At 41.1% G+C, this 25706-nt stretch overlaps 1 protein-coding gene across 7 annotated transcripts in view; it reads left to right on the forward strand.

The window, feature by feature from the left end:
* Window positions 1-24379, forward strand: part of TRMT11 (tRNA methyltransferase 11) — a 66231-nt gene extending 41852 nt beyond the window's left edge. For 4 of the 7 annotated variants that reach the window (XM_077813020.1, XM_077813019.1, XM_077813022.1 and 1 more), the window contains 2 exons: window positions 5294-5414; window positions 16352-24379. In XM_077813020.1, coding sequence (XP_077669146.1) covers window positions 5294-5414; window positions 16352-16483 — 253 coding nt within the window. In that variant the 3' untranslated portion in view covers window positions 16484-24379. Of the gene's footprint in view, window positions 1-5293; window positions 5416-16351 lie in introns of those variants that run through there. The other 3 variants (XR_013345627.1, XR_013345628.1, XR_013345629.1) reach the window with 2 other exon arrangements.
* Window positions 24380-25706: the final 1327 nt, after the last annotated feature.

A 25706-nucleotide genomic window follows, 5' to 3' on the forward strand; every position in this document is an offset into this window, starting at 1 on the left:
AATCACAAAGTGCTCTACCCTGGTAACATTGTGACTGAAGCTCTGGTGGTGGTTGGTTTGATGTCTGTTTTGGGAAACAGAACTGCAGTTTGGTTGGGTAAGAAATTTAAAACGGGGAACATAAAGATTATCAAAGAGCTTTTGAATGAAGACCTGGTAATAATACTTGTTGCACCCGAGGCATGGCTAAAAGAGTACGGGGCACTTTCAGTTGTTATCGGGGTTTCCGATCACATTATGGGTAGCAAAGACCTCGGCAACTGGGTAACTAAAAGGAAGTGTGGGGGGAAAACAGTAGTAGAGTCTGCTCTTCCAGCTACAGTGTGAGTTGATCTGTAACCCTTTTCTGTGCTTGTGGTCATAAATAATGGTAGCTAGATTAATTTATTAATGATTAAAATGTTAGTTTTGTATCTCTGAGCCAGGGTTAGCCAAGAGTGTCCGTCCCTCTCCCTGCCAGTCTCTTTATGTGAAATGTAGTAATATTTGCTGAGGCTACTAAACTCTCTCTTTCTTAAAAAAGCAAAACCCTCAGAACGGTTGTCTTACTTAAATGATAAACTATTCAGAGCAGAGCCCATCTCCGTTATATATCCGTACCATGCCTGGCACAATGGGGTTCTGATCCAGGACTGGAGCCCCTACACACTACTTCAATACAAATAATGGTAGTGTGTCCTGTCAGGTATATGTGCATAAGTGAGTCTCTGATTTAACATTTGCATTCTGCAAACTAAAAGTTGCATGAGACTTATTACCTTCTGTAATCAGATCTCCTAGGGATCAAAACAATATTTTCCTCCTGTCATGCTGTCAGGAGTGACACTCAACTGTGAGTGCCTCTCTCAGGGCAGACTGTCAGAAAACAAAGCCCAAGCTGGTGATATGTTCTATAATTAGATTTCACCAAACCAGTAACAAATGTGAACCCTGGATCACTATATCAGTCTTACCATAGAGTCACAGACAGTCACCTTAGTCTCTCCAGTCCATCTTGACACCCAGACAAACTGAACTTTATGATAAAAGGTTATTAAAACAAAAATTCACACTACATCAGGTTTCTCCCAGTCCCAAGAGCGCAGTCACTTACCCCTGATTAATTGGTACTCCAGGTCTTACACCAAAGATAACGCTGACAGCCAATTCTATAGTAAACTAACTATAAGTTTATTAGCTAAGAAAAAGAAATGAGAGGTATTGAGAGATTAAAGTAGGAAACATACATTAACAGGTGAGTCAAAGTTTGTAAGTCTGAAATGATAGCAGAGGTGTTAATAAACTGCCAGTTTCCAAATGTCTCTCAGGGTCCCCTGAATAACTCTGGGGATCTGTCATCTTGTTCAGTTATTCCACCCTGTTAGAATCCAAACAGTCCAGGGACACAGGACTGTTCCTTGAATCCATATTTATAGTTTCTTCTCCAGAAAACAATCTGAATAGTGTGTTTACCCTTTGACGATGAGTAGGAAATGCAGACTGAGTCTGTGAATTCCCATTGTTGACCACAATGGCCCTCGCTTTGAAGTTAGCACCGTTCTTCATTTACATTTCCAAGACTCCAATTGTGTTTGAGTAATTTAATTATAGTGATGTATATAGCCTGCCATTACATTATGATATAAATAGATAAGTGAAAAAATACAAGTAAGAGTCCATTAATTTTCATGATATTTTAACACCTGAATACACTCTTACATTAACACACCTTTTGATCTAGGAGAGTGATCACTTTAGATAAGCTATTACCAGCAGGAGAGTGGGGTGGAGGGAAAGAAACCTTTTGAAGTGATAAACACCCATTTTTTCATGATCTGTGTGAACCTATCACATAGGGGTTATGTTTTCCAAAGTAGCAGTTTTTGTCACTCCCTGTGTTGCTATCCAGCCAGGCTAGGACCAACCAACTGGGCATTTGCCTTTGTGTCACCTGCTTCTGACGTTCAGGCCTAGTCTGCCTCACCCACTCCTGGGCTTGCTTGCTCTGCACCCTGCACTGCTTTGACCAGAGAGCTGCATGCAGCGCAGAAGGGGTGACCTTGTTGGTGACTATTGCTGTCTCTTACACTGGCCTCAGACTGTACTGCTTAAACCGCTGCCTTGCTGCAGCCGCCTCCTGTGAGCAGACTAGCAATAGGGGAAGAGAGAAAGTGGCCTGTTTTCTTTCCCTTGCTTAAGGAGTGGAAGAAACTTTCATTGTTTAAGGAACTAAGGGAGAGACTACTGCCAGCTCCCTCTCCCCTATCCTCAAGTGTTCTGAGTCTGGTTATTTTTCATGCCGTCTGTTGTCCAGAAGGCGTAGAGTGTTACTTTGGCTGTCATTTTTAATTATTTTTTTTTTTTGGATTTATACAATAATAAAACAGGGCACCTATCAAAGACTCAGCATTCCGCCACAAATCACAAGAACAAAAATAAAACTAAATAGTGGCTTACCTGCCAGCAGAACACATCTCCCTTTCCCCACATGCATCAAGCCCACCATCCTCTGGAGCAGCCTGCACAAATAAATGTGCCTTTCGGCTTGCCTTGAAGTTCAACAGATCAGAGTAAGCTTGGGCCAGGAGGAAACTTGTTTCAGAGCTGAGAGCCTCTCAAGGATAATTGTATTGCCAGCCCTCTCTAATAAATCAAGAGGTCTCCTGGTCAAGCACATTTTTTGCTGATTGCAACTGTGGTAGTAGAGCAAGAAGAGAGAGGCAGTCTCATAAAAAGGTCTTGAGTGATTTAGGGTTTTATATAGGTCAAGACCATCCCCTTTTATCCATTAATTGACTGAAGCACAGTTTATTGGGGTGCTACTTCAGGTAGCAGATAGAAATTAAACAAGTTCAGGAGTTCTTGGGCATCATAGTAGTCCCCAACGCAGAAAATGGAGAATAAATGCAGCTCAAGAGGCAAGAAGTTTATTGCTGCTTTGAGCTTTGCTGAAGAGACACACATTCGTACAAGAATTAAGGAGTCTGGAACTTCTGTCATTGACATTCCATTTTCCACTTTCCTGTGAAATCTTGTAGCTGCTTGGTATGTCTACGTGTAAAACGCCACAGCAGTTGCAGCTTCGCTGCTGTAGCGCCTCACTGTACGCTGACAGGAAGGCTTCTCCCGTGGTCGTCAAAATAAATCTTCTGTCGATCTAGAGCTGTATACATCAGGCGTTAGGATGTTATAGCTGTCTCTCAGGGGTGTGGATTTTTCACACTCCTGAGAGACATAGCTATACTAATGTAAATTCCTAGTATAGCCCTAAGAAACTCTAGTTCTATTTTGGTTTGGTTTATTTATGCAGGAGGTGGAACTCCCCTTATTTAAAAAATGCTGCAGTGTTCTGTATTAATGGCCCCCAGTTCTTTACAGCATTACTGTGAGGGTTAGTGTCTCTGGCTGTTATAGCAGGCTTTCTAATACAGTTGAAAGAAGCAAGACTTGCAACATAGGTCACATTGTTCATAATTTTTCAGCTAGCAATGCAAAACTGTACATGTATATTCTGTCTTGAGTGGCCACATTACTGTAGAATCTGAGCTGTCTCTTAATGTAGTTATCCTTACAACAACCCTGTGAAGTAGGGGATTGCTATTATCTTCATTTTACAGTTGGGGAAACTGAGGCACAGAGACTAACTGACTTGCTCACGGTCACACTTATGAGGAGAGGCTGAGGGAGCTGGGATTGTTTAGCCTGCAGAAAAGAAGAATGAGGGGGGATTTGATAGCTGCTTTCAACTACCTGAAAGGGGGTTCCAAAGAGGATGGCTCTAGACTGTTCTCAATGGTAGCAGATGACAGAACGAGGAGTAATGGTCTCAAGTTGCAGTGGGGGAGGTTTAGATTGGATATTAGGAAAAACTTTTTCACTAAGAGGGTGGTGAAACACTGGAATGCGTTACCTAGGGAGGTGGTAGAATCTTCTTCCTTCGAGGTTTTTAAGGTCAGGCTTGACAAAGCCCTGGCTGGGATGATTTAACTGGGAATTGGTCCTGCTTCGAGCAGGGGGTTGGACTAGATGACCTTCAGGGGTCCCTTCCAACCCTGATATTCTATGATTCTATGATTCACACAGAAAGTGTATAGATACATAGAAAAAGTATTTTAAAAAACCAAACAAACTTGGGAAGGTACCATCATAGGTGGTAGTTGGTGGTGGTAGGAACTGCTTTTGCATTTTTTGTTTTTGTTTTCCCTAAAATTTATTTACTTTTCGATACATGTTCAGAAATGCCTCCTTGTCATAGGTAAAATATGGAGTGTCTCCCTTGTGCCTCAAGTACTCCTTGCCCTTCAAGGAATGTGTGTGGGTTAGTTTTTTAAAGTCTGACTCAGCTGCATGGTGAAGATGCCTCATATTCACACTTTCCTTTATTATATATTATAGGCTGTTAAATGAGTCAGACATATCCTCCCCCCCCCCCCCCCCCCCCCCCCGTGAATCTCTTTAAATCCTATTTCAGCTTTTAGCATTTTGAAAAATAAGTGGGGGAATGCAATTTTGCAGATGAAAATTCTTGGAAATTAGTCATCTTCATATGGCTGGTGTAGATGTAGTTTTTCTGCCAGATAGAAGTTACTTAAAATATTGTGGAAGCTTACTCTTTACCCACCAGTACAGAAGTTTTAACTGAATTAATTTTGGTACATTTGGTCAGCCAGCCAGTATTATTGCCCCCTGTCAAAGGGCTATCAGACCAGATTTTCTTCTTTAAGATATCTTGCCCTGTCTGACAAAGGAAGTCCAATATGCTGCAGTCTGTTTATAACACCAGTCTCTGAATCCAAAAGATTTCAATGGCTATTAAAGAGGTTGTGTTGTAATATAGATTGAAGTCCAAGTATAATAGTGTCCCATTGGGGCGCATCAGTAAATACACAACCACCTAAATCAGTTGATTATCATTGGATGTTTGGGAACTACTTATAAAAAGCACAGTTCCTGATTGGCTGGTTGGGGGAATTTTCCCATGATACTTGACATGATGCAGGCACCTACACATAGAAATGTATGGCTGGAAGGGACCTCAAGAGCTCAATTACCCATTTGTAGAGAGCCCTATAGGAACTATTCTTCCTGTTTACAGCTAGTTCATCTGCACCATGTCTTTTATTTGTGTCCCAAAAAGATGGGATATATGCTTATGATTTCTGAAAACATTGTTTCTGGAAACTTAGTATGGCTATAAAATGTGTGGAAGCTTATAGCGTAAGCCAGTTTGAATAGATCTGTATAACTGTTGTGTTTCAGATACACATGTTACAGTTCATAGGTTGACAGCCTTCTGACTGCTTATTTCTTCCAGATACACAGAAGAGATTATACCCCGGCACCCCTGCCTGAAACTTATTAGTAACTGTGAGCAGATGCTTTCCAGCCACACGTCAAGGCGCTTGATAACCATGGAAAAGGTGAAAGAATTTGAGGTAAATTGTTCTTGGTGTGTTGTGCGAAATTGCGGCTGTCAAATATGTGAAAGGTTTGCTCTACTGTTTGAACTGCAAAAGGGAATTTATTGTATTACCACCACCACATTTGGTATTCAGCACTGGATTGTCAATTCTGCTGCCGCTAAGATGTTTTTATGACTGGAATTAGAGGCTTTGAAAAATGCCACATCTTAAAGACAAAAAACCAGCCTGTTGTGTTGCTCACTTAATCTGCAATGATTTAAGGTAGTTTTTTAAAATTTTTGATAAATTTTTCATCCAGGGCAAACTGGTTAATACGGGTGAGGGCAGGATCTTTGAGGGCAAGATATTTTTTCAGACGTGCTGACTGCGTGCATTTCCTGTTGACTTCAGTGGGGGTTGAGAGTGCTTATCTCTGAAAATTGGGTTCTAAGTCATTATATATACAGTACAAATGTCTGACATTAGTTCAGTTATGTGTGGGCCTCTTGACAGTGGTATTTAATCTCCAGCTGTCCATGCAGGAAAAGTAATATGTTTTTTTAAAAAATTCTTCCTCAGTCATCTTCCTTCTGAGAAGGATCAGAGTATGGTATCTGCAGGTCTCCTCATCCTCTCACCTCTTCCCCTCAGCTGCTTAAACTGTTAAAGATGACTAACAAAAAAATCAGTCTGGAAATATACCATTAGGAAAGAGATACTTAGACATGGTAGGAAAGCAGAGGCAAGTTAATAAATAGGACGTTGTTCTTAGCTAAAATATGTAGCAGGTGAGTAGGCACTTCCAGTATTTTCTTAATTTATCTGTAAAAAGCCGCTATTTTAAACAACGGAGGTGGTTTGAAACAAGTTAGTGCTTCAGCATGATGGTATACAGTAACAACCCAGCAAGCTTCCAGTCTGGATTTCATAATGCAAGTGATGACTTAAATTGTCAAATAGCACTTAGGTAGTGTAACAAATTGTATAATTTGTTCAGAGCAGGTGCTGTTGACTTTGGCGGTAACAAACCATCATTTATAACTTAAAATTTTGACATGTATCTCTTTCCCTTTCCCCCCTCGCCAGTTTTATTTTTTATATATTGACAGGTTTGACATTAATAGTATTCTTGGACTACATGTTCTAATTTAAACCACTTCTTCACCCTTCTGCATATAGAAAAGGAGTACTTGTGGCACCTTAGAGACTAACCAATTTATTTGAGCGTAAGCTTTCGTGAGCTACAGCTCACTGAAGTAAATTGGTTAGTCTCTAAGGTGCCACAAGTACTCCTTTTCTTTTTGTGAACACAGACTAACACGGCTGTTACTCTGAAACCTTCTGTATATAGGCTTCAGTCATTTAGCACTTTTGTACATCACTTATTCTTCAGTATGAATCTTGTCAGTTCAGTGGTTAAATACTTAGTTTTGATCACCTGATTTTAGCTGGCAAATTTACTACTTAGTTAAAAATAGCAGGTGCCTCTGCCCAGGGATCCAGAGACCTTTTATATAACTTAAGGGCAATGAAAGGCTATGTCCTGTTTCTACTGAAAAAGCACAGGTCTAAGTAATAAGTAAAGCTGTGTATTGTTTAACTCCTTCCCTCAGCAAATGCATACCTGCTGTTGAGTTTTTTGACATAGGGTATGTTTGGCATCACATTGTTTAGTTCCTTTTACAGGGATTTCTTAATCGACATTCTTCCTACTTTTTTTTTCATATCAAACAAATGTTTTGTAGGGACATTATGGTGTCCAATAAAAGCAAAGAAGTGACACGAAAAGAAGTTGTTTGGGAGAACTGGAGGTCTGCCCATTTGTCTTGCTGTTGTGCGAATGAGGGTTTTTTCATATTCCAGCATCTAGTGTACTTTTTCAGGCATTGTTCAGTATAATTTCATTTAATTAGGACCTAATTTTCTAGTGTTTGTGATAGTTCAACCACAGTGCACAGTGTCCATGAATGACGATACATTTTTATAAAGATAGTAAGTTTTCGATTATACCTTAAGGCTATTCTTTAGTGAAGGATATTTTTTAAACAAAAATTCACGGCCCATGACCTGTCCCTGACGTTTACTAAAAATACTCATGACTAAAACTTGGGGGTGGGCTGCCCGGGGCTCCCACGGGTGCTGGGGGAGGGGTACCTGGAGGTGGCGGGGAGGGGTTTGGCAGGGCCGGCAGGCTCCTTACCTGCCTCCATGCCTTCCCCCACCCAGCAGCAGCAGAGTTTGGGTGTGGGTTGGGCCATGGGAGGGGGTGAGTCGGGCTCTGGGCGGTGCTTACCTAGGAGGCTCTCCGGAAGCAGTGACATCCCCTTCACTCAGCTCTGTCCTCTGCCTGCGGGCACTGCCTCCACAGCTCCCACTGGCCGCGGTTCCTGGCCAATGGGAGCTGTGAAACCAGCGCTCTGGGTGGAGGCAGGGTGCAGAGCTGCCTGGCCATGCCTCCACCTAGCAGCTGAGCAAGGGGGATGTCACCACTTCCAGGGAGCCCCCAGGTAAGCGCCACCCAGAGCCTGCCTCATCCCATCCCATGCCCCAACCCCCTGCCCCCTCCCACACCCAAACTCTGCTGGTAGTTGCTGGGGAGGAGGCAGAGTGCGATGGTTGGAGACAGCCCCAGCAGCGGCTGGCACACCTGGTGCAGGGGCTGCCTGAGCTGCCACTGAGCCAAGCGCCCCGGCCACTGCAGAAGTCACGGAAAGTCATGGAATCCGTGACCTCCGTGACAAACTTGCAGCCTTAATTATACTGCATAATCATCATGCAGTATTGCCAGGAGTTACAAGTACTAGCAGTAATGAATAGATTGTATATATTTATGTATAGTATAAACACTCTCAAACCCTGACTCCACTAAAGAAATTGACCTGTTGTTGAAAACACTCGTCTGCAATGGGTCCAATTGAACTGGTGTTGAAAATTGGTTGTGTTTATAATTTCAAGAAATTAGTGATCTAAGAGACCAAAGTAGACATGAATCCTGTCCAAAAATATTAATTGACATACACCATAATTTTATCATAAGCAGAAAGACCACAAAACATCCTAGTAATAAACCACTTGAGTTATTTTTATCTTATTAAGGTCAATAGGAATTCCTTTTATAGCTGATAAAGATTTTATTTTTTGTAAATGTGCAGTAATGTACATACTTACGCAGAGCAAATTGGACAAAGTCTATACAAAAAATGTACTCCAGTATGGCACACGATGGGTGGGAAATTTTAAAAGGAAACATTTTGAGGCTTACTTTGGGCCAAGGTGTCTGTTATTAATTACTTTGCCCCTTCCCCATAATAAATGGGTTATGGCCCTTTTGGGGGCAGGTTAATAATAGCTAGTTAATGTCTTATGAATCTGTATGAAATAAAAACCAAGAAGGTGGAAGAACAAGAAGGAAAGGAAGTGGGGGAGAAGTAAAGTTTGAGGGATATGAGGTGAGTATTTGCTACCCTTGGTAAGGACCTAAAAGCATTATTATAAAGGGGGCCCTTTACAGCATGAAAGTGTTTTAGATTCATAGAATATCAGGGTTGGAAGGGACCTCAGGAGGTCATCTAGTCCAACCCCCTGCTCAAAGTAGGACCAGTCCCCAACTAAATTATCCCAGCCAGGGCTTTGTCAAGCCTGACCTTAAAAACCTTGAAGGAAGGAGATTCCGCTACCTCCCTAGGTAACGCATTCCAGTGTTTCACCACCCTCCTAGTCAAAAAGTTTTTCCTAATATCCAACCTAAACCTCCCCCACTGCCAGTTGAGACCATTACTCCTTGTTCTGTCATCTGGTACCACTGAGAACAGTCTAGATCCATCCTCTTTGGAACCCCCTTTCAGGTAGTTGAAAGCAGCTGTCAAATCCCCCCTCATTATTCTCTTCTGCAGACTAAATAATCCCAGTTCCCTCAGCCTCTCCTCATAAGTCATGTGCTCCAGCCCCCTAATCATTTTTGTTGCCCTTTGCTGGGCTCTTCCCAATTTTTCCACAACCTTCTTGCAGTGTGGGGCCCAAAACTGGACACAGTATTCCAGATGAGGCCTCAGCAATGCCGAATAGAGGGGAATGATCACGTTCCTCGATCTGCTGGCAAAGCTCCTACTTATACAGCCCAAAATGCCGTTTGCCTTCTTGGCAACAAGGGCACACTGTTGTCTCCTATCCAGCTTCTCGTCCACTGTAACCCCTAGGTCCTTTTCTGCAGAACTGCTGCCTCGCCGCTCAGTCCCTAGTTTCTTGTAGTTTCTCCGAGGGTTGGGGAGGGATTTGGTTGGATGTGGATACCTCCCATGTCTCAGTGATATTCTTTGTTCAGGGTAAGTGCTATTAGAGCAAGCTTTTTCCACATAGGGGGTATGAGCCTGTCCTCATCCAGGCTGATGAGGAGGCAGAGCTTAGAATTTGGCATGCATGTGGAAGCACCATAGTATGTCTGACGGTGAAGCATATGAACAGCTGCTTCTTCAGCAGATGCAGGATCTGTGAAGTTTGTGGTGTATAATCTGGTTGGTGTCCAGTAAAATTGGTTCAGTCTTTTGTTTTAGGTTAGCTGTAGGTTGAGCCAAGTTGAAGTGTACTTGATGTTGCACCAGGTTAGTTTCCAAGTTTCATAAGCAATCTGTTTACATGACACTGGGAAGGAGGAAACAAACAGCTAGTTTTATGTTGCATACTGTGTATTTTTCTAATTCCGAAGTACAATCAGATGGAAACTGTAACTACAAATGTATATGGGACAAAAACAATTTCCAGCATTATTATAGGAAGTATTCTTGAGGCTCCATATCTATTCTTGAAAAGATTGACTTGTTTTTAAATTCCTGTTTTTGTTAGTTTTTTTGGAGGGAGAAGGGGGAAAATCTTTTGTCTATTCTACATTTTTAATAAAACTGTCTAGCTTCTAGTTTTGTGGGGCTTGTTGAGTCACCATGAAAAATATTTTGATGACTATATACTCCCACTTTGTTTCACTTCTATTCTGTGTCTGGTGTCTTTACAGAGTAATTGATATCTATTTTGCTAGTGATTGTTCTTGTTCTGAAACTTTTAATCTGTACTCCCGAAAAATACTGATCTCTAGAGTTCTAGAGAGTGCTGTTGACCACACTTGAGAAATGTGCCTACGAATTGCATGTCAAGATGGGAACAAGAACTAGACTGAAAAGTGCATTCTGAACAAATGACTGCCCATGAAAAGACTTGGGAGCGAAGTGTTAACAGATTTGCAAAGCTGAAGGTTTCCAGCACCTCCTTGTCACATGGTCATTCTAGGCGTCTTTATTGGTGTTGAGTTTTTCTACTGTATTTCGCAGCATCAGTTGCTAGACTTGACCCTTTTGTCCTGTTTGAACAGCTAGGTGATGTTTATAGCTGTCTAAAATTTGTACAAAGGTTTCTGTAGCTACTGTCCAGTTCCAGATGTAGAACATTGGGAAGCTGTGATAAGGGTAGGAGGATTTTTTAAAACAAAAAACTGACATGAGTAATTACCCTGAGGCTGAACTCAGGCCCACTAGATTCAGTATAAGCTTGTACATTACATTTGATAGCTGCATAGCTGTTAAACTAAACAAAGCTCTTTGTAAACTTCAGTTCTTTTCTCTCTTCCCCTGCCTGTTTTATTATGATAGAAATATATTGCACCATTTTTAGATTATTCTGTATAAGCAAAACTAATATGAAGTTGCAGGATCAAATAAGTTGTAAGCACTTAGGTGGCTTTCACTTTGACATCAGCCTTTCTGGCTTTCATTTATTGTAGGATGCATCATAAGCCATATGTGGGTAAACGTTTATGTAAAACAGCAGTTTAGTTGAAAATTGGTGCCATTGAGCAGAAGATAAATATATCATGGTCCATAGCAATGATGTGGAAGAAATCCTTATCAGAGAATGAGAGTGGGCTAAAGGATGGTAGAAACCTGACTCTTACAAACAAAGGAGAAAGTTACTTGCTTTCCTGAGCTGATATCATAGTAGTGATAGATTTTTGTCAAGTTAGTGTCTATAGTTCATAGTTGGCCACTCTTAGTACCTGACCCAAAGCAATGGCTTCTAGAGGAACTTCACCCGCTTGTGCAGAGTAACCAGTTAAATGTTTTACCTCTAATACCAACTTTGGGCAGTGGTTACAAAGGAAACAAAATGACAACACTTTTCCTATTCTTTTCCCTCCTCTCCAATTTCAGATCTGAGGAACAAAACAGAAAAAGAGGGGTGGAAGATGTCATTGCAGTGGAATAGGCAATGTTAGGAAGGGGAGCTTTAAGGTGGTAGTTCAAATGATAAAGTTCAACTTTTGTCCCCAATCTGTTGCTTTGCTTAAAGAGTGGGAGCTAGGGGAAGAAAAGGTGCAATATCTGGAAACTGCAGCTGACCATTCAATTGTACAAGAGGATTTGACACCAACACTTTAATTGTGTGAAATCTGCTGTGCTGCAGATTTCATTAACTAGTGTGGCCCACACACCTACTGTCAGGCAGAGAGAGCCTTTTGGCAGAGATACTCCTGCAGGATTAGAGCTTGTATAGACCTGCTGACTTCAGCCATTATTCAAAAGGCATATTTTCGTTAACCAGTATACTCTGCTCATTGTAATTACCTAACATCCAGCAAAAATAGTAGAGAGTAAATTATTTCCAAAAGATCATGCATGTATTTGTCATTTTATATGCCTAAAGTCAAAATATCACTACTGTTCAGATTCTACCTATTCAGCTGGTCATTAGGTAACAGGTTGTCATGCTGCCTAGCATGGGACAGAGCTAAGAGTGCCGATTTCAGGTCAGACTGCCAGAAAACAGGGCACGCACCCCAAACTGGTGGTTTATTCTATCATAAGACTTCACCAAGCCAGTAACAAATGTGTGCTTCCAAATTACTATACTAGTTATTATGAAGCTGCTGACAGCCTCGTCAGGCACTCTAGCCCCTCATGCACCATCCAGACAAACCAGACTTCTGTGATAAATGATTATTAAAACCAGAAATCACATCTATTTGGTTCTTCCAGTTGCAGTGAACCAGACACTCACCCCAGGTCAATATGTACTGCAGGATCTAACCAAATACCACACTTAGGGTTGCCAGGCATCTGGTTTTTGACCGGAACGCCTGGTCGAAAAGGGACCCTGGTGGCTCTGGTCAGCACAGCTGACAGGGCTGCTAAAAGTCCAGTTGGCTGCAGTGAGGTAGGCAGGCTCCGTTTCTACCTCCGTGTGGCTCCTGGGAAGGGGCCTACATGTGTCTCAGACTCCTGGGCAGAGAAGTGGCCAGGAGGGCCCTGTGCACTGCCCCCACCCACAGGTATCACCCCGAGTGCTGGCTCTGCAGCTCCCATTGGCCAGGAACCATTGCCAATGAGAGCTGGGGGGGGGCACCTGCGAGGCGGGGGCAGCAGATGGAACCCACTGGCCACTCCTCTGCCTAGAAATCAGAGGGACATGTCGCCACTTTCCAGGAGCTGCCTGAGGTCAGCCCCACCTGGAGCCCCACCCCAGCCCCATTCTGCGCCCCAACCACCTGCCCCAGCCCTGAACCCCCCCATGCACCTCATCCCTTGCCCCATCCCAGAGCCTGCATCCCCAACCCAGAGCCTCTACCCCAGCCCAGAGCCCCCTCCCACACTTTGAAACTCTCAGCCTCAACCCCAACCCAGAGCCCCCCTGCACTCCAAACCCTTCATCCCCGCCCCCAAGCCCACACACCCTCACTCCCTCCCGCACCCCAACAACCTTCCCCATCCTGAAGCCCCCTCCCACACTTTGAATCCCTTGGCCCCAGTCCAGAGCCGCCTCCTGCACCCCAATCCCCTCATCCCCACCACTACCCCAGAGCCCACACCCCTAGCTGGGGCCCTCCCCCGCTCCCTTACCCCTGTGAAAATGAGCAAGTGAGTGAGGGTGGGGGAGAGCGAGTGATGGAGGGAGGGGGGATGGAGTGAGTGGAGGGCAGAGCCTCAGAGAAGGGGTGGAGCAGGGTGGGGCCACGGAGAAGGGGCAGAGCAGAGGGCAGGGCAAGATTCTTCAGTTTTCTGCAGTTAGAAAGTTGGCTGCCCCATAGTTAGTGTTCTAATCTTTAGTAAACTAAGTAAATATTTATTAATAAAAAAAAGAAGAGCGTTATTAAAAGGTTAAAATGAATCCTATACATTACAGTTGATTTCAGAGTTTGTAGATCAGGATAATTGCAGTGATGTTAAATCTGTTAGCTTGCAATAAGTCTCTCTGGATCATCCAAAAGATTGGGGATATTTGGTCCTTTGTTCAAAGCTTCCCTTTGTTAGAAATCATAGTCCAGAGATGTGGAGCAGGAAAGAGGCCAGGAGATGTCACAGTCTTCAGTTTATACCCCCAGTCCATGTGCATGGAAAGTTACTGTCTCAAATATGGAGTCAGGTATCATATGCCCTACAAACCCTATTGAGTCACTGGGCCTCTGTTATTCATATGCTCTTTGAGGCATCCTAAGGAGGGGCCCACTGGAAGAGCTGATTCTTCTTAATGGCCCATCAGCACGTGACTGGCTCATCTTGATGTAAATATGACTTCTGGGTGTTACCAAGGAACACAACGTGTTTGAGATACAAACACATAGCAAAGAGTCTTAACTTCATATACAATGATAATACATGCATATAAATAGGATAACATTGTTCAACAGATTACATCTTTTTTAATGATACCTTACAAGGTATACTTTATATAAGATTTTTCACAGTTGTGCAACAGTGGTGAAACATCAGTGGTTGTAGAACAGTGGTGATGCCTTAGTGTAAACATAGTCATCTTTCTTTTTACAGTGTCACACTGGTGTTCTAGGTAAAAATGAAATAGACAACCTAAATGCACTGACCTGCCTATTGAGTGTCTTAATAAAACAAAAGAAATGTTAAAATAGGTTTTAAATATTAGTATCTGTATCTGAATCTGAAATCAGGAATGAATTTGATTTTGATCATTCCAATTCTAGTTCTTCCCTACAGAATTATGTCCATTTTGATTGGTAAATTATTGGATTCAGAATAGTTCAATGTTTGACTTTTTCCTTTAAGAGGAGAGCAAACCATAATTAAAATGTATGGTCAATGGGTTGACTACTTCCTTTAATCTCTTATGGATTTACCCATGTCATCTTTCTCCTACTCTCTCTCTCTTCTCTGTATTTAAATAGACTTGTTAGCACCTGGAGTTTAATGCTGCTCTATTTGTGTGTTTTCATATTACATTTCCTTAGATACCTTTTGGTTTTGGTAGCCTGAGCTAATGGAATTTACTGGTAGAGACAAACTATAGGCACGTATACAGGAATATATTTAACTGTGTCTAGTAGACTAGGGTAGTTGTACCCGTACACACAAACTAGCATTACAGATCTTAGTTTGTCTTTTAAAATATGCATTGTAGTTTTTCTAAGTGTCATGCACTCTGAAGCCAATGGGATTCCTTGCAGTCACAAAGTTCCAATTGTGTAGATTGCGTTATAGGCTTAGAACCTAAAAGATTTGCATAATGGGGGAAGCTTCTTTGAATTTGACTATTTTAACCTTCTTACAATCTAGTGTTGAAAAATGTTCCACATTACTATCAAGGTATTTAATATTAATAAAAACAAATGTCCACTACATCATGGTCTCCACATGGTATTGACTAAGGATTGGAGACTTTATTGTGTTGAGTGTAAATGTTGCCTTAAATTATTTTCATCTTACTGTTTGCATTTATGTGACAAAATCATCTTGAGAAACCCTAATTTCAAAGCAGTGGGGGGGGGGGGGGATAAACCTCTACTGAAAATTATAAACTGAATAACTTGCTGCTTTGCTTTAAAGTAAAGTACAATAGCAAACCTCATATGTATATACAGAAGAAACACTTTCCTGGACTATTTTCTTGTTTTGTTGAGGTTTCTTTGACTAATTCAAGCCTTGCTGGAAGCATGATCAATTTAATGGCAGTCTAACATTTATGGTTAGTGTAAAGTAGCCAGCAAGTTTATTCCCAAGCAAAGTTGATGTGTTTTAATGTATAATATAGATTTGACAGGCATTTTGAAACTTAATTATGTGCATTTTGAACAAAATCTCTTGGCCTTAAAAGCCAGTAAATGGCTAAAATGACATTTCTTTTCATTTGTGTGTGCGCGCACGTTAAATTAAATGTCATTTTAGCCATTTAGTGGCTTTTAAGGCCAAGAGATTTTGTATATATGTATGTGTATGTATATGCCAACTTAAGAAACTATATTCTTGGCTAACATAACATAAGATGTATATAATTTTTAAGGATATCAGTCAAAATGTTAACATTATAGTTGAGTGAACACTGCAGAAAACAAAACAAAAAGCCCAACCACCCTTCCACCAATATCTGTAATTTTTCTGTGAATTCATTCTGGCCATTCTTGTGCCTCTTTTGTGTTTGCTTTCACAAATATTTGTGTGATTAAGTGTTACTGGTAGCAACATTTCCAGAAACCAAACTTTAAATTGCTGCCTGAGTAATCATCATGGTGAAAGTGCCTGCCAACGTCTCCAGTCAGGAGACAGCTGCATGCTGCTGTTTCGATCTGAGAAATTGCAATCAAACAGCATGGCTCACTTTTCAAATATCGGGTATCAAATACTCACAGCAAACTGTTCAAGATTGATGCACAGAATGGAAAAGGGCAAGAAGATTTGAATAATGAATACACTTGAAATGATCTATTAGCTTTTCTGTTCCAAGAATATCTGCAAACTCACATCAATTGTTCATTGCAAATTATTTCTCAATTCTATTTAATATTGAAATTTGGAGAAGACTATAAACGTTCCTGTAAATTCTGATTGAAACTTGAGTTATCTTTGGACTATTTTAAAAAAAACCAAAAAACTCAATGACTTTTTGTTGACTATATTTACCTTCATTTGCCATTTTTTGAATGAGCTTTTGGGACTAACCTCTGTACTTTTAATGCTATACAGGACAAAGACCAGTATTCTCACTTGTTGGATTATCAGTCTTTGCTATACAAGGGTCACAATTCCTTCCGTGAGAAGTATTTCAGTGGTGTGACAAAGAGGATTGCCAAGGAAGAAAAAGACAACCAGAAGTAAAGAAAAAATAAAATGAACAGATTAAAAATGAGGAAAGTATGAAGATTGTATTTCTTTGTAAAGACATCTGGATGCTTCAGAAAGCAAATACTGTTTTTAATTTTAAAAAAGTCACAATGAAAACCACAACATAGGTTAAGAACAGTTCTTTTTAATTAGCTTTGTTTATAGCAGATTTATTGTACAAGTTTTTTGAGCCTTATTTAATTTATATTAGTACTTTCAAGTACTAATGATGATTGACTAAAACCATTATTATTATTCTTTTACCACTAACTTTTACAGAAAATAGTAGTATTGTTTGGCTTCTTAAACTGTGAACATCTGGATGCTTTAGAAACACGTACTAGAGATCAAGGTTTGCTCATTAGGAATATTGCTTTCATTTGTTTTGTTTTTTTGTAACTGATACACAATAAAAACCAACAGAGCTTGTTGTGACTTTTTAAAATTGTGTTGCATGCAACAGATTCTCATGTGAATTCTTACTGCCATGTACTAGGCCAGCTATGTTTAAAAAACAAAACAAAAAAACAGCCTCTAGGAACTGAGGACTTGACAAGCTTGGAGAGGCTATTAAACCCCATAAAGCCTGTCCACATCCGAAGTTCGTCTGTACCTTGGATTTGCTGTTGCATTCCTAAACTTTGACTGCTGGTCAAGCCAACTGTCTGCAATTTTTGATTCAGAAACTGATAGTTAAAGCAGTAAGAACAACAAAAGATTTGGTAATGGTTTCTTAATGGTATTAAGTCTGATCAGCTCTTTGAAACCGAAGTTGTGTTTCTTAACGGGAAAACTTTGCTGGACCTGCATTCTATCCATCGTGAAAATATCTTGCTTGAAAACTACTAGACACATTAATGGAGGATATTAATGGCTTTACTTGCTTTTGGTGGTCAAATATACCTCAGCAGGGCATTGGTGAATGTATCTATTTGTTCCAGGTAGATAGAGCCCCATTTCTTAATTTACTGCAAGCTGTTGTGGTCATAGAATAGTCTGCATATAGTGGTGACCTCCAAAAAGCCAGTGATACTTAGGCAGGCAAGAATCTGCATCTCTTTGGTTCATTGACTTATTTCACCTTCCCTTGTGTTTGACTCTGAGGGCACGGCTACACTGGAGAGTTTACATCAGCGCAGCTGTGACAATGTAGCTACATGGCTGTGAGCTGTCTAATGTAGCTCCAACAGAGCTCTCCTGTCAGCTTAACTACTCCAGCCCTGCGCTCCATGAGCAGCGGTAGCTATGTTGGCGGGAGAAGCTCTCTCACCGACATAGTGCTGTCCATGCCGGCACTTTAATTGGTGTAACTTGCGTTGTACAGGGGGTGATTTATTCACCAGCAATGCCCCCCCCCCGACCCCCGCCCGGAGCAACATAAGTTATACTGACATAAACTGTAGTATAACATAGGCTAAGTTCCAGCAGGGAGAGGTCACATTTTCAATGACAATTTTGTCTAATCTTCTACATATAATTTTTGGTGTTTGGGTAATTTCTAAAGTAGTGATTTATTTTCAGTGTTTCCATTATAAACTACTGTGTTTCAAAGTCTCAAAGTGTGGCATAACAGCTGAACTAGTAGTGTTAAAAAAAAAAAAAAAAAAAAAAAACTTGTCTAGAAGTTTTTTTTTTAAACAAAATTTGAGGTGGCCATTTTAAAGTATTGCACCAAAAATTTACTGCTTTGAAAAGTTGTCTTTAAGTAATTAAAATGGCTTTAATTTTAGCAACAACATTTGGTATTTAGTCTTTATTTTAAAATTTAAATAACTTAGTGTTTCCTCTTCATAGGTAGATACTGTGATGTATTTGCTGGTCTAAATGATCTGATGCATTTAGAACTTACTGCTATCTTCATGATGAAAGTTACACTGGGCAGACATGATAAATAGCTGTACAAGATATGAGGCAGTGGAGAATCAGGCCCCATATATGCGAGAGAGCGCTTTTAGTGTCTCCTCCACTTGTCCCAAAATGCTTCTACCTCAAGAATGACCTGTAGCATCCATTTAGCGTATGACAGACTGGTAATATCATGAGGAAATTTTGTGGAATTAAGGTAACTCAATGAAGAGTTAAGTCAGACCTTATTGAATTAGGGTTAATACCTTCGGGGTACACTGTATTTAAAATGCAGTTGTTATAGTTACATAGTATGTGCCTTCTCTACTGGAAGGGGGTACTTTCTCTATCAGCCCTTTAAAGCCATCTGCCTGGAGAAGTTTTCATATACTAATTCAGATTGAATTCTCCAGGGACTAACAGAAAAAGATGATTTTTGGATTAATAACCTGGTTTTAAGGTGGTTCCAGCACCTGTGTCACCATCTAACATTGGGTGCCTGTTCTGAGCAGAAGCTATGATGAACTTGTTACCGCAAAGGAAACCCTGTGGGTGGGGTGTTGAAGGACTCCTTCTGCCAGAGAGCAGCCCCATATTAGAGTTAGGGTGGTGTCCGGTAAGTTTATGAGCATGTACGTAGGTTCTTCTGTTGTTTTTAACATGGTTTTTCTCTGTAGTGCTTTTACCTTCAACATAAAGTCGGCTTGCAGAGAAAACTGTGTGGTAACTTATTACTGTAGCAATTACACCTTGGGCAGGCTGTCCTGCTGGGAATAACACAGTGAAGGGAACTGTGCAGCCTGGCAATACGCTGGGAGAAGGGTGAGATGGGGGCTCTACCCGAGAAAGCAATGGCTGGGGAGCTGGAGGCCTGAGAGTGGGGGCCCTTGCTGGGCCACTGAGGGGAAGTACAGGTGCAGCTGCCCTGAAATGAGGCAAGCAGTTCACACATCACGTTAAGTAACTGAAGAGTACCACATTCCAACTGAAAGTACAAGTGGAATTTTGGCCCTGGTGTTACATCCACTGTTTCAGAATAGTACAAAATTTAAAAAGTCAGCTAAAGAAGCATCTCTCTACCAACTGTTGTCTCTTAGGAGCAGCCTCAATTGTCTAAGCTCTTTGGTCAATTTTTTTCCTTATCTGACATCCCTGTAGCAGACTCTCCAATTATGTACCCAATGTATGGATGCTGCTGTTTTGACGGAGTGAATGCTGTGATGCAGCTGCCATGCTTTCTGTAATGAAGGATCCTTTCAAGTTTTGTGGACTGGGGTCTCCTCTCCATTATAGATGGATGGATTGTCCTTCCTCGGAGGAATCAGCCATTAATAGCAGAGGTTTTTGACATCCTCCACCCAAGCTGACTCTATCCCATCTCTCTTCCTCAGATTCCAGTTAGTTAGTTTCCTGCCTTATCATTGATACACCTTTATTAGTCTCCTATAGTAAATGTAAGGGAATTGTGAAAACTTTTGTCTTTGAATAAGGGGTAACCAATCTGAATAAGTTGAGAAACATTGCTTTAAGAGAAGGGCCAACATCCTCACAGAATGGACCTGTACAGAGAACTAGTAAGTGCTGGTGTGGAGGAAAACAAGTTCTTGCTCTGTGTTTGTTAGCAACAAGTCAGAGACCGTTTACTACGAGCAATTGAAAGGGAAGCTGCAGTCGGACAGGTGGTCCCCTGACCTTAGGCAGTTCCTCCCCCTACAAGCAGTGTAAGACAAGTATTTATACTTTCCTGTTACATACATCAACGGCTAACGATTATTCTTTGTTTATGCAAATTCCCTCGAGACGCTACTTTATTTTAAGGTTTCTGCTTAAGTCAGCATTTTATCCTTATAAACTAAAAGCAAGGCGAAAACAGCATCTCTTACAACTCTCGCATCATTAGGGTTACCTTTCACTCTATCCTTAAATTGATTAAGACATCTACCCCAGATCCTTCTTTTTCTGTTTTTCTGCTTCCACACTGGCTATTATGGAAAGAGATCTTACTGCTCTTAGTCTCTCTTCTCCCCCACCCCCTCACTAGTGGTTATTTCCTCTATGCCCAGGGCTTTTTCGTAACCTGTGGATTATGAGCTAGAGGTGTAGGTGTGTGTGTGTCACAGGTGAACATACTAAACCCTACATAATGCCCCCTCCCCACCACTTATCAGGAACAACACTGGTCCTGCCAGGGCAGTTGAGGGACAGGAGGGGGAAGTGTTCAGTCTGAGGCTATTGCTTTTATGCAGTAGTGCTCATCAAACTTTCCTCCCCCTGCCAGTAAGTGAGCAGCTGCTGCGCTCAGTCATCAGGAATCTGCAGCAATGTCCTTTCAGCAGGGCCACACTGCAGCTGGTTTAGTTCCCTTCACGGCTATGCTGTTGCCTCCTTTCTGAGAAGCTCAGAAGCTGGGGAGGAGTAAGAGCCTAGTCTAGCAGGAACGGAACTGACCTGCTGCCAAGGAACACCACCTGTAGCCGCTCTTCCTTTTCCTGCCACTGTTGTGCTGGAGATAAGTCCATGGGAGTTGGCTGGTTTGTAAAAGACGTAAGATGGGCACTTTAGGGAGAGGGAGTGAGTACTGGGGAGTTTAGGAAGGTGGAGACAGTAAACATGTCATGGGAGCAAATCTGAGAATGAGACTTGGGGCACTTGGAAGCCAAAAAGAAAAAAGGGTGAAAAATCCAAAACTGGCCCCAAATGAAATGAAACTGGAAAAAAAAATTCCATTTTGGTTTGAAGCAAACAACTTTGGGGGTATTTTTTGTGGTCCTCAGCTCTAACTGTAACCAACCACAGCAGGGCTGAGCATTTCCCCTATACAGGGCATTTGTGGCCTGAGCTAACTTCAGCTTTGGGTCTATGTGATGTGAGCACCACCTCTCTCCTCTTCCTCCTCCATTGTAGGTGTTCGGCTCTGAGTTGCCTGTCTGCCATACTTCAGATGGATCTGGCTGTGATGCTGGCAGGCCAGGTGCCAGTTCTTGCCCAGGCTGCAGACATTAACTAAGAACCGACAAATTTATAGCTGGAGACCAGACCAGTTCACCTGTATATTAGTTTTACTCAAAACAAGTATGAGTCTTATAAGAATGGATTTAGTCTTTAGCCTTTGTGAAATGCCTGTAAATTGCTGCATGCATTATTCTCACTTGTAATGTCTGTATTCCCTGCTATAAGAAATAATGTATGTTTCTTGCTTTATAACTTTGAAACTGCTCTGAACTTGTGAACTGAGGCATGGAAATCGTCCCCCCTTCCCCGCATCTAGAAGGACTATCAAAATCAGATGAACCATCAAGGAACTTCACAAAACAAAGGATTGGTTAACGGCTCTATTGTACCTGGAAATGCTACATGCAGGGAAGCTCATCCTGTGCGCTTTGAAAATGAATGAAGGAAATGAAGCAAAGCAAAGCCACAAGAAATTTTTCCATTTTCTTGGCTGTTTGAACTTTGAAGGACCAGAGACGGTAAACTGAAGCCAGAGATCCTCAGAGGCTGCCTCCTAAATCCACCGTGAAAGACACTTTTTGAATTGACAGATCACTACAATTCTTTCGCTCTTAGGGTTTAGATGGTAACTCTGTGTGTGTGTGTATGTTTGCTGGCTTTAATCTGTAAATAACTCTTATTCCTTTTTCCTTGTTAATAAACCTTTAGATAGTTTATTACAGTATTGGCTACAGGCATTGTCTTTGATGTAAGATCAAGGATACCAGTTGATTTGGGGTGCATGTTTGGTCTCTTGGGACTGGAAGCAACCTGAATGTGGTATGATTTTTGGTGTACGTGACCATTTATCACTAAATCTAGTTTGGCTGGCAAGATAGATTGGAGAGTCTAAGGGAACTGTCTATGGCTTCCTAGTAAGACTCTCATAATGATCAAGGAGTTCACATTTGTTACTGGCTTGGTGAAATCTAATTAAAGAACACACCACCAGTTTGGGGTGTCTGCCCTGTTTTTGACAGTCTGCCCTGAAGTAGGCACTCATGGTCGTGAGCCACTCCTGACAGCGTGACACTGGTTGTTGTTCGTGTATGTCCAAACCTTAGAGTTACTTAAACATATCTCTGGTTTTCATTAAGAAATATGTATTTTAGTGGGACTGATACCTCACTTCTGTGGGAATGTATCAGTCGCAATGCAAGCACACGTCCATTAATGCACAGTTGAGGACAAATGAACAGGAACACCAATCATAATCTTCCCATCAGTGTAGTACTTCTGCCCCAGAATAGGTTTTTTTTTCTCTGAATAGAATAGGGCAGCTACCCAGTGCCAGGGTAACTGCTCTTAGCAAATTCCTCATCATTCTGTTTTGAGATTCACTGCAAACCTGGGGCCAGATGCTGTTCCCACTGAAGAGAATGGAGTTTTTGCTATTGACTTCATTGGGAGCAGGATTAAGCCTATAAATATTAGTATCAAAAGGAACAAAAGGCATCTGCAATTCCTATTATCATCATCTACTGGATGGATTTGTGAAATAAATATGGTGGATAAATTCAGCATGGGATGTATTCATTCAGCTATGAAAATACTTTGGTTAGTGGGTTTGAGTGACTACAGATTCTTAGCAAAGGTCAAAATAACCTTTGCGTACATCTAAAGAATTTTCCACTGAATGCATCCGATGAAGTGACCTGTAGCTCACGAAAGCTTATGCTCAAATAAATTTGTTAGACTCCGTCTTTTTGAGAATTACTTGGGTAATTCCAAGTAATTTGGAAGGGCATTTAGATGTCCATATTTATGCAGTCTCCTGTATTGAGTTCTGTTTCTATCTCTGACAGGAACTAGTGTGATCTCGAGCAAAGTCACTTCTCTGGCCCCAGTTTACTCATATGTAATTTGGGTTTAGTGCCTACTTCATTGGGGTGTGTAAGGGCTTAATGTCTGTAAAGAAGCCTTGAGATCCTGAGGTGAGAGGTGCTAGATAAGTACAATATGGTCTATATGGTAATAAGGCACAGACTGTGGATACACACAGTCAGAGCTAACATCATGATCTCTACCATGTAGGATACCCACTTATATCCCTACTACAGCTGATAAAAATAAAAAGATTGCAGGATGTTTTTGAAAGTAGTGGCTGTTCAAAACCGGCAGTAATATTAGACAAGTTCTACAGCTGGTCAACCTCTCACCCTACCCCTACTGCCAGACTTAAAAACAAACAAACAAAAAAAAAGATGAAATTGGGGGGGAAGGGGGATCAAATTAAAAAGAAATTCTCAAACTCAATTTGGAAAAACTTCAGCCTTCTCTAGTCCCTATTGCCATTGGAAGTAGCTATTGCATGTTTCGGAATAGAGGGTAGAAATCCCCCCCCCAAAAAAAAAAAAAAAAAAAACCCAACACAAACCCTTCTCCTTGGGTCACTGGGTCTTGTTACATTTATTTCTTACTATGTCCACAGGCTTGGGGAGATACTTCCCTGAATTGGTTCCTGCTCTCTTGCTCTCCTAGTTTATTCTAGAATGTAGTTTGTAAAATGAAGGAATTTGTGCGTGTGTTTTTAAAGAGGGAGAAGACGTTTGTATTAAACAATCCCTGTCCCTAGGGGGAACTGAACCAGTACCTCTGAAATTCAACACTGTAATTTCAAGAGCCTCGGAGCATTGTGTTACCTTTCAAATCTTTCCTTTTCACAGGTCTCAGAAGGACAGGTGTATGACTGGCCAATGAGGATGCAAGGTGACACATGTTAAGGAGAGCTGCTGGTGAAATTGATGGTGCATTAAAGTTACTTGCTATTAATTATTTGAAAGTAGATCATTTCTGTTTATTAACACAATGGATCTGGTCAGCCATGTCACTTAAAGCAGTTGATAATGACAATGGCTTGTAGATAGGCTTGGAAGGATTAGATTTTTTTTATCAATAAATGTTGATAAACATCAGTTTTTGCCATAGAGACACACACTGATGAAAAAATATTTCCATTGATGCTAATTGAAATGTACAGATAGGTACAATAAGAAATATGCTGCTTGAAAACTGATTTAAGGCTATTTAGTTTGTATATTTTGACATGTAATGTTGACAATTTGTGTTGTAATGGCTATAAAGCTTTAATTTTTTGATCAATGTCTACTGTCATTAAATAATTGTCTAACCCCTCTCCCATTGTCCTACCTCCTCCCCACAATTTCCCATACCTGAAAATAGTATTAATCAGAAAAAAAAGCTTAAAACCCATAATTTTGTGCAACTGTCAACATTTCAATTAATAAGTATAGAAAAATGCTTAACTGCTATGAGCTAGGATGGGCAGGGATGGTGTCCCTGGCCTCTGTTTGCCAGAAGCTGGGAATGGGTGACGAGGGATGGATCACTTGATGATTACCTGTTCTGTTCATTCCCTCTGGGGTACCTGGCATTGTCCAGTGCCGGAAGACAGGATACTGGGCTAGATGGACCTTTGGTCTGACCCAGTATGGCCATTCTTATGATCTTATGTTAAACATAACTATTATCCATTGAAATTATTTAAAAAATGGAAATCTGCCAAGCCTACTTGTAGGTCAGTTGAGTCTGCCTGAATGATAGCTCCACACAGAGTTGATTGGGTTTTTATCTACTCTAGGAGTTCTGTATGGTTGTTTTGTTTCCGAATAGTGGAGTTCTGTGAAGCAATCCTAACAAGCCACAGTTTGAACTTGATAAACTACTTCTGTTTGCTGCAGGAAATGACCTGCCAGAAATGACCTACATCACTGTTAAGGGAAGGGAACTGGGGGAAAAAAACTCAAACTATTTTTCCTTCTCTTTAAAATTTAGAAAATTTCCCCCTTTTTAAATTAAATTATATAACCATCTAATAGATTTTTTGTGCCATTTCATAATAATTATGGGGTAGGCAAAAATATGGAACATTCCTTAATTAAATCTGGATTTTCATTTGTTTTTTTTATTTAAAAAGAAAACACTTGTGCCAAGAATCTTTATTCTCCCCACCCCCCTTTTTTGTATTTTCTTATATACTTGGCAGAATTAATGACAAAAATCTTTCTAGCTGTGACGTTGCCAAAATCCTGTTCTGAAGCTCCTACTAATTTGGATTAAACTGGATAGTTGAAAGCCTCAAACAACAAATCCTGGCAGTGGATTGCTGAGGCCCCACAACCGTGACATCAACTGTTCTTATCTTCAGAGGGAAAATAAATAAGCAAAATATAACTTTGTAATCACACAGTTGTTAGCTCTGTCTTTTCCATGGGCTTGGGAATTCCAACTATGTGTGGAAAGATCATGGACTACAAAAACAGGGACAGCCTTAATCTTCTGCTTAGCCCACTTTTGCAGGCGGTGAGGTGCTGATTTGCACGGTGAGGTGCTGATTTAACTTGTGTAATGCTGGAAGGTG

Source organism: Eretmochelys imbricata, chromosome 3, assembly GCF_965152235.1.
Source record: "Eretmochelys imbricata isolate rEreImb1 chromosome 3, rEreImb1.hap1, whole genome shotgun sequence".
NCBI classification, from domain to species: domain Eukaryota; kingdom Metazoa; phylum Chordata; order Testudines; family Cheloniidae; genus Eretmochelys; species Eretmochelys imbricata.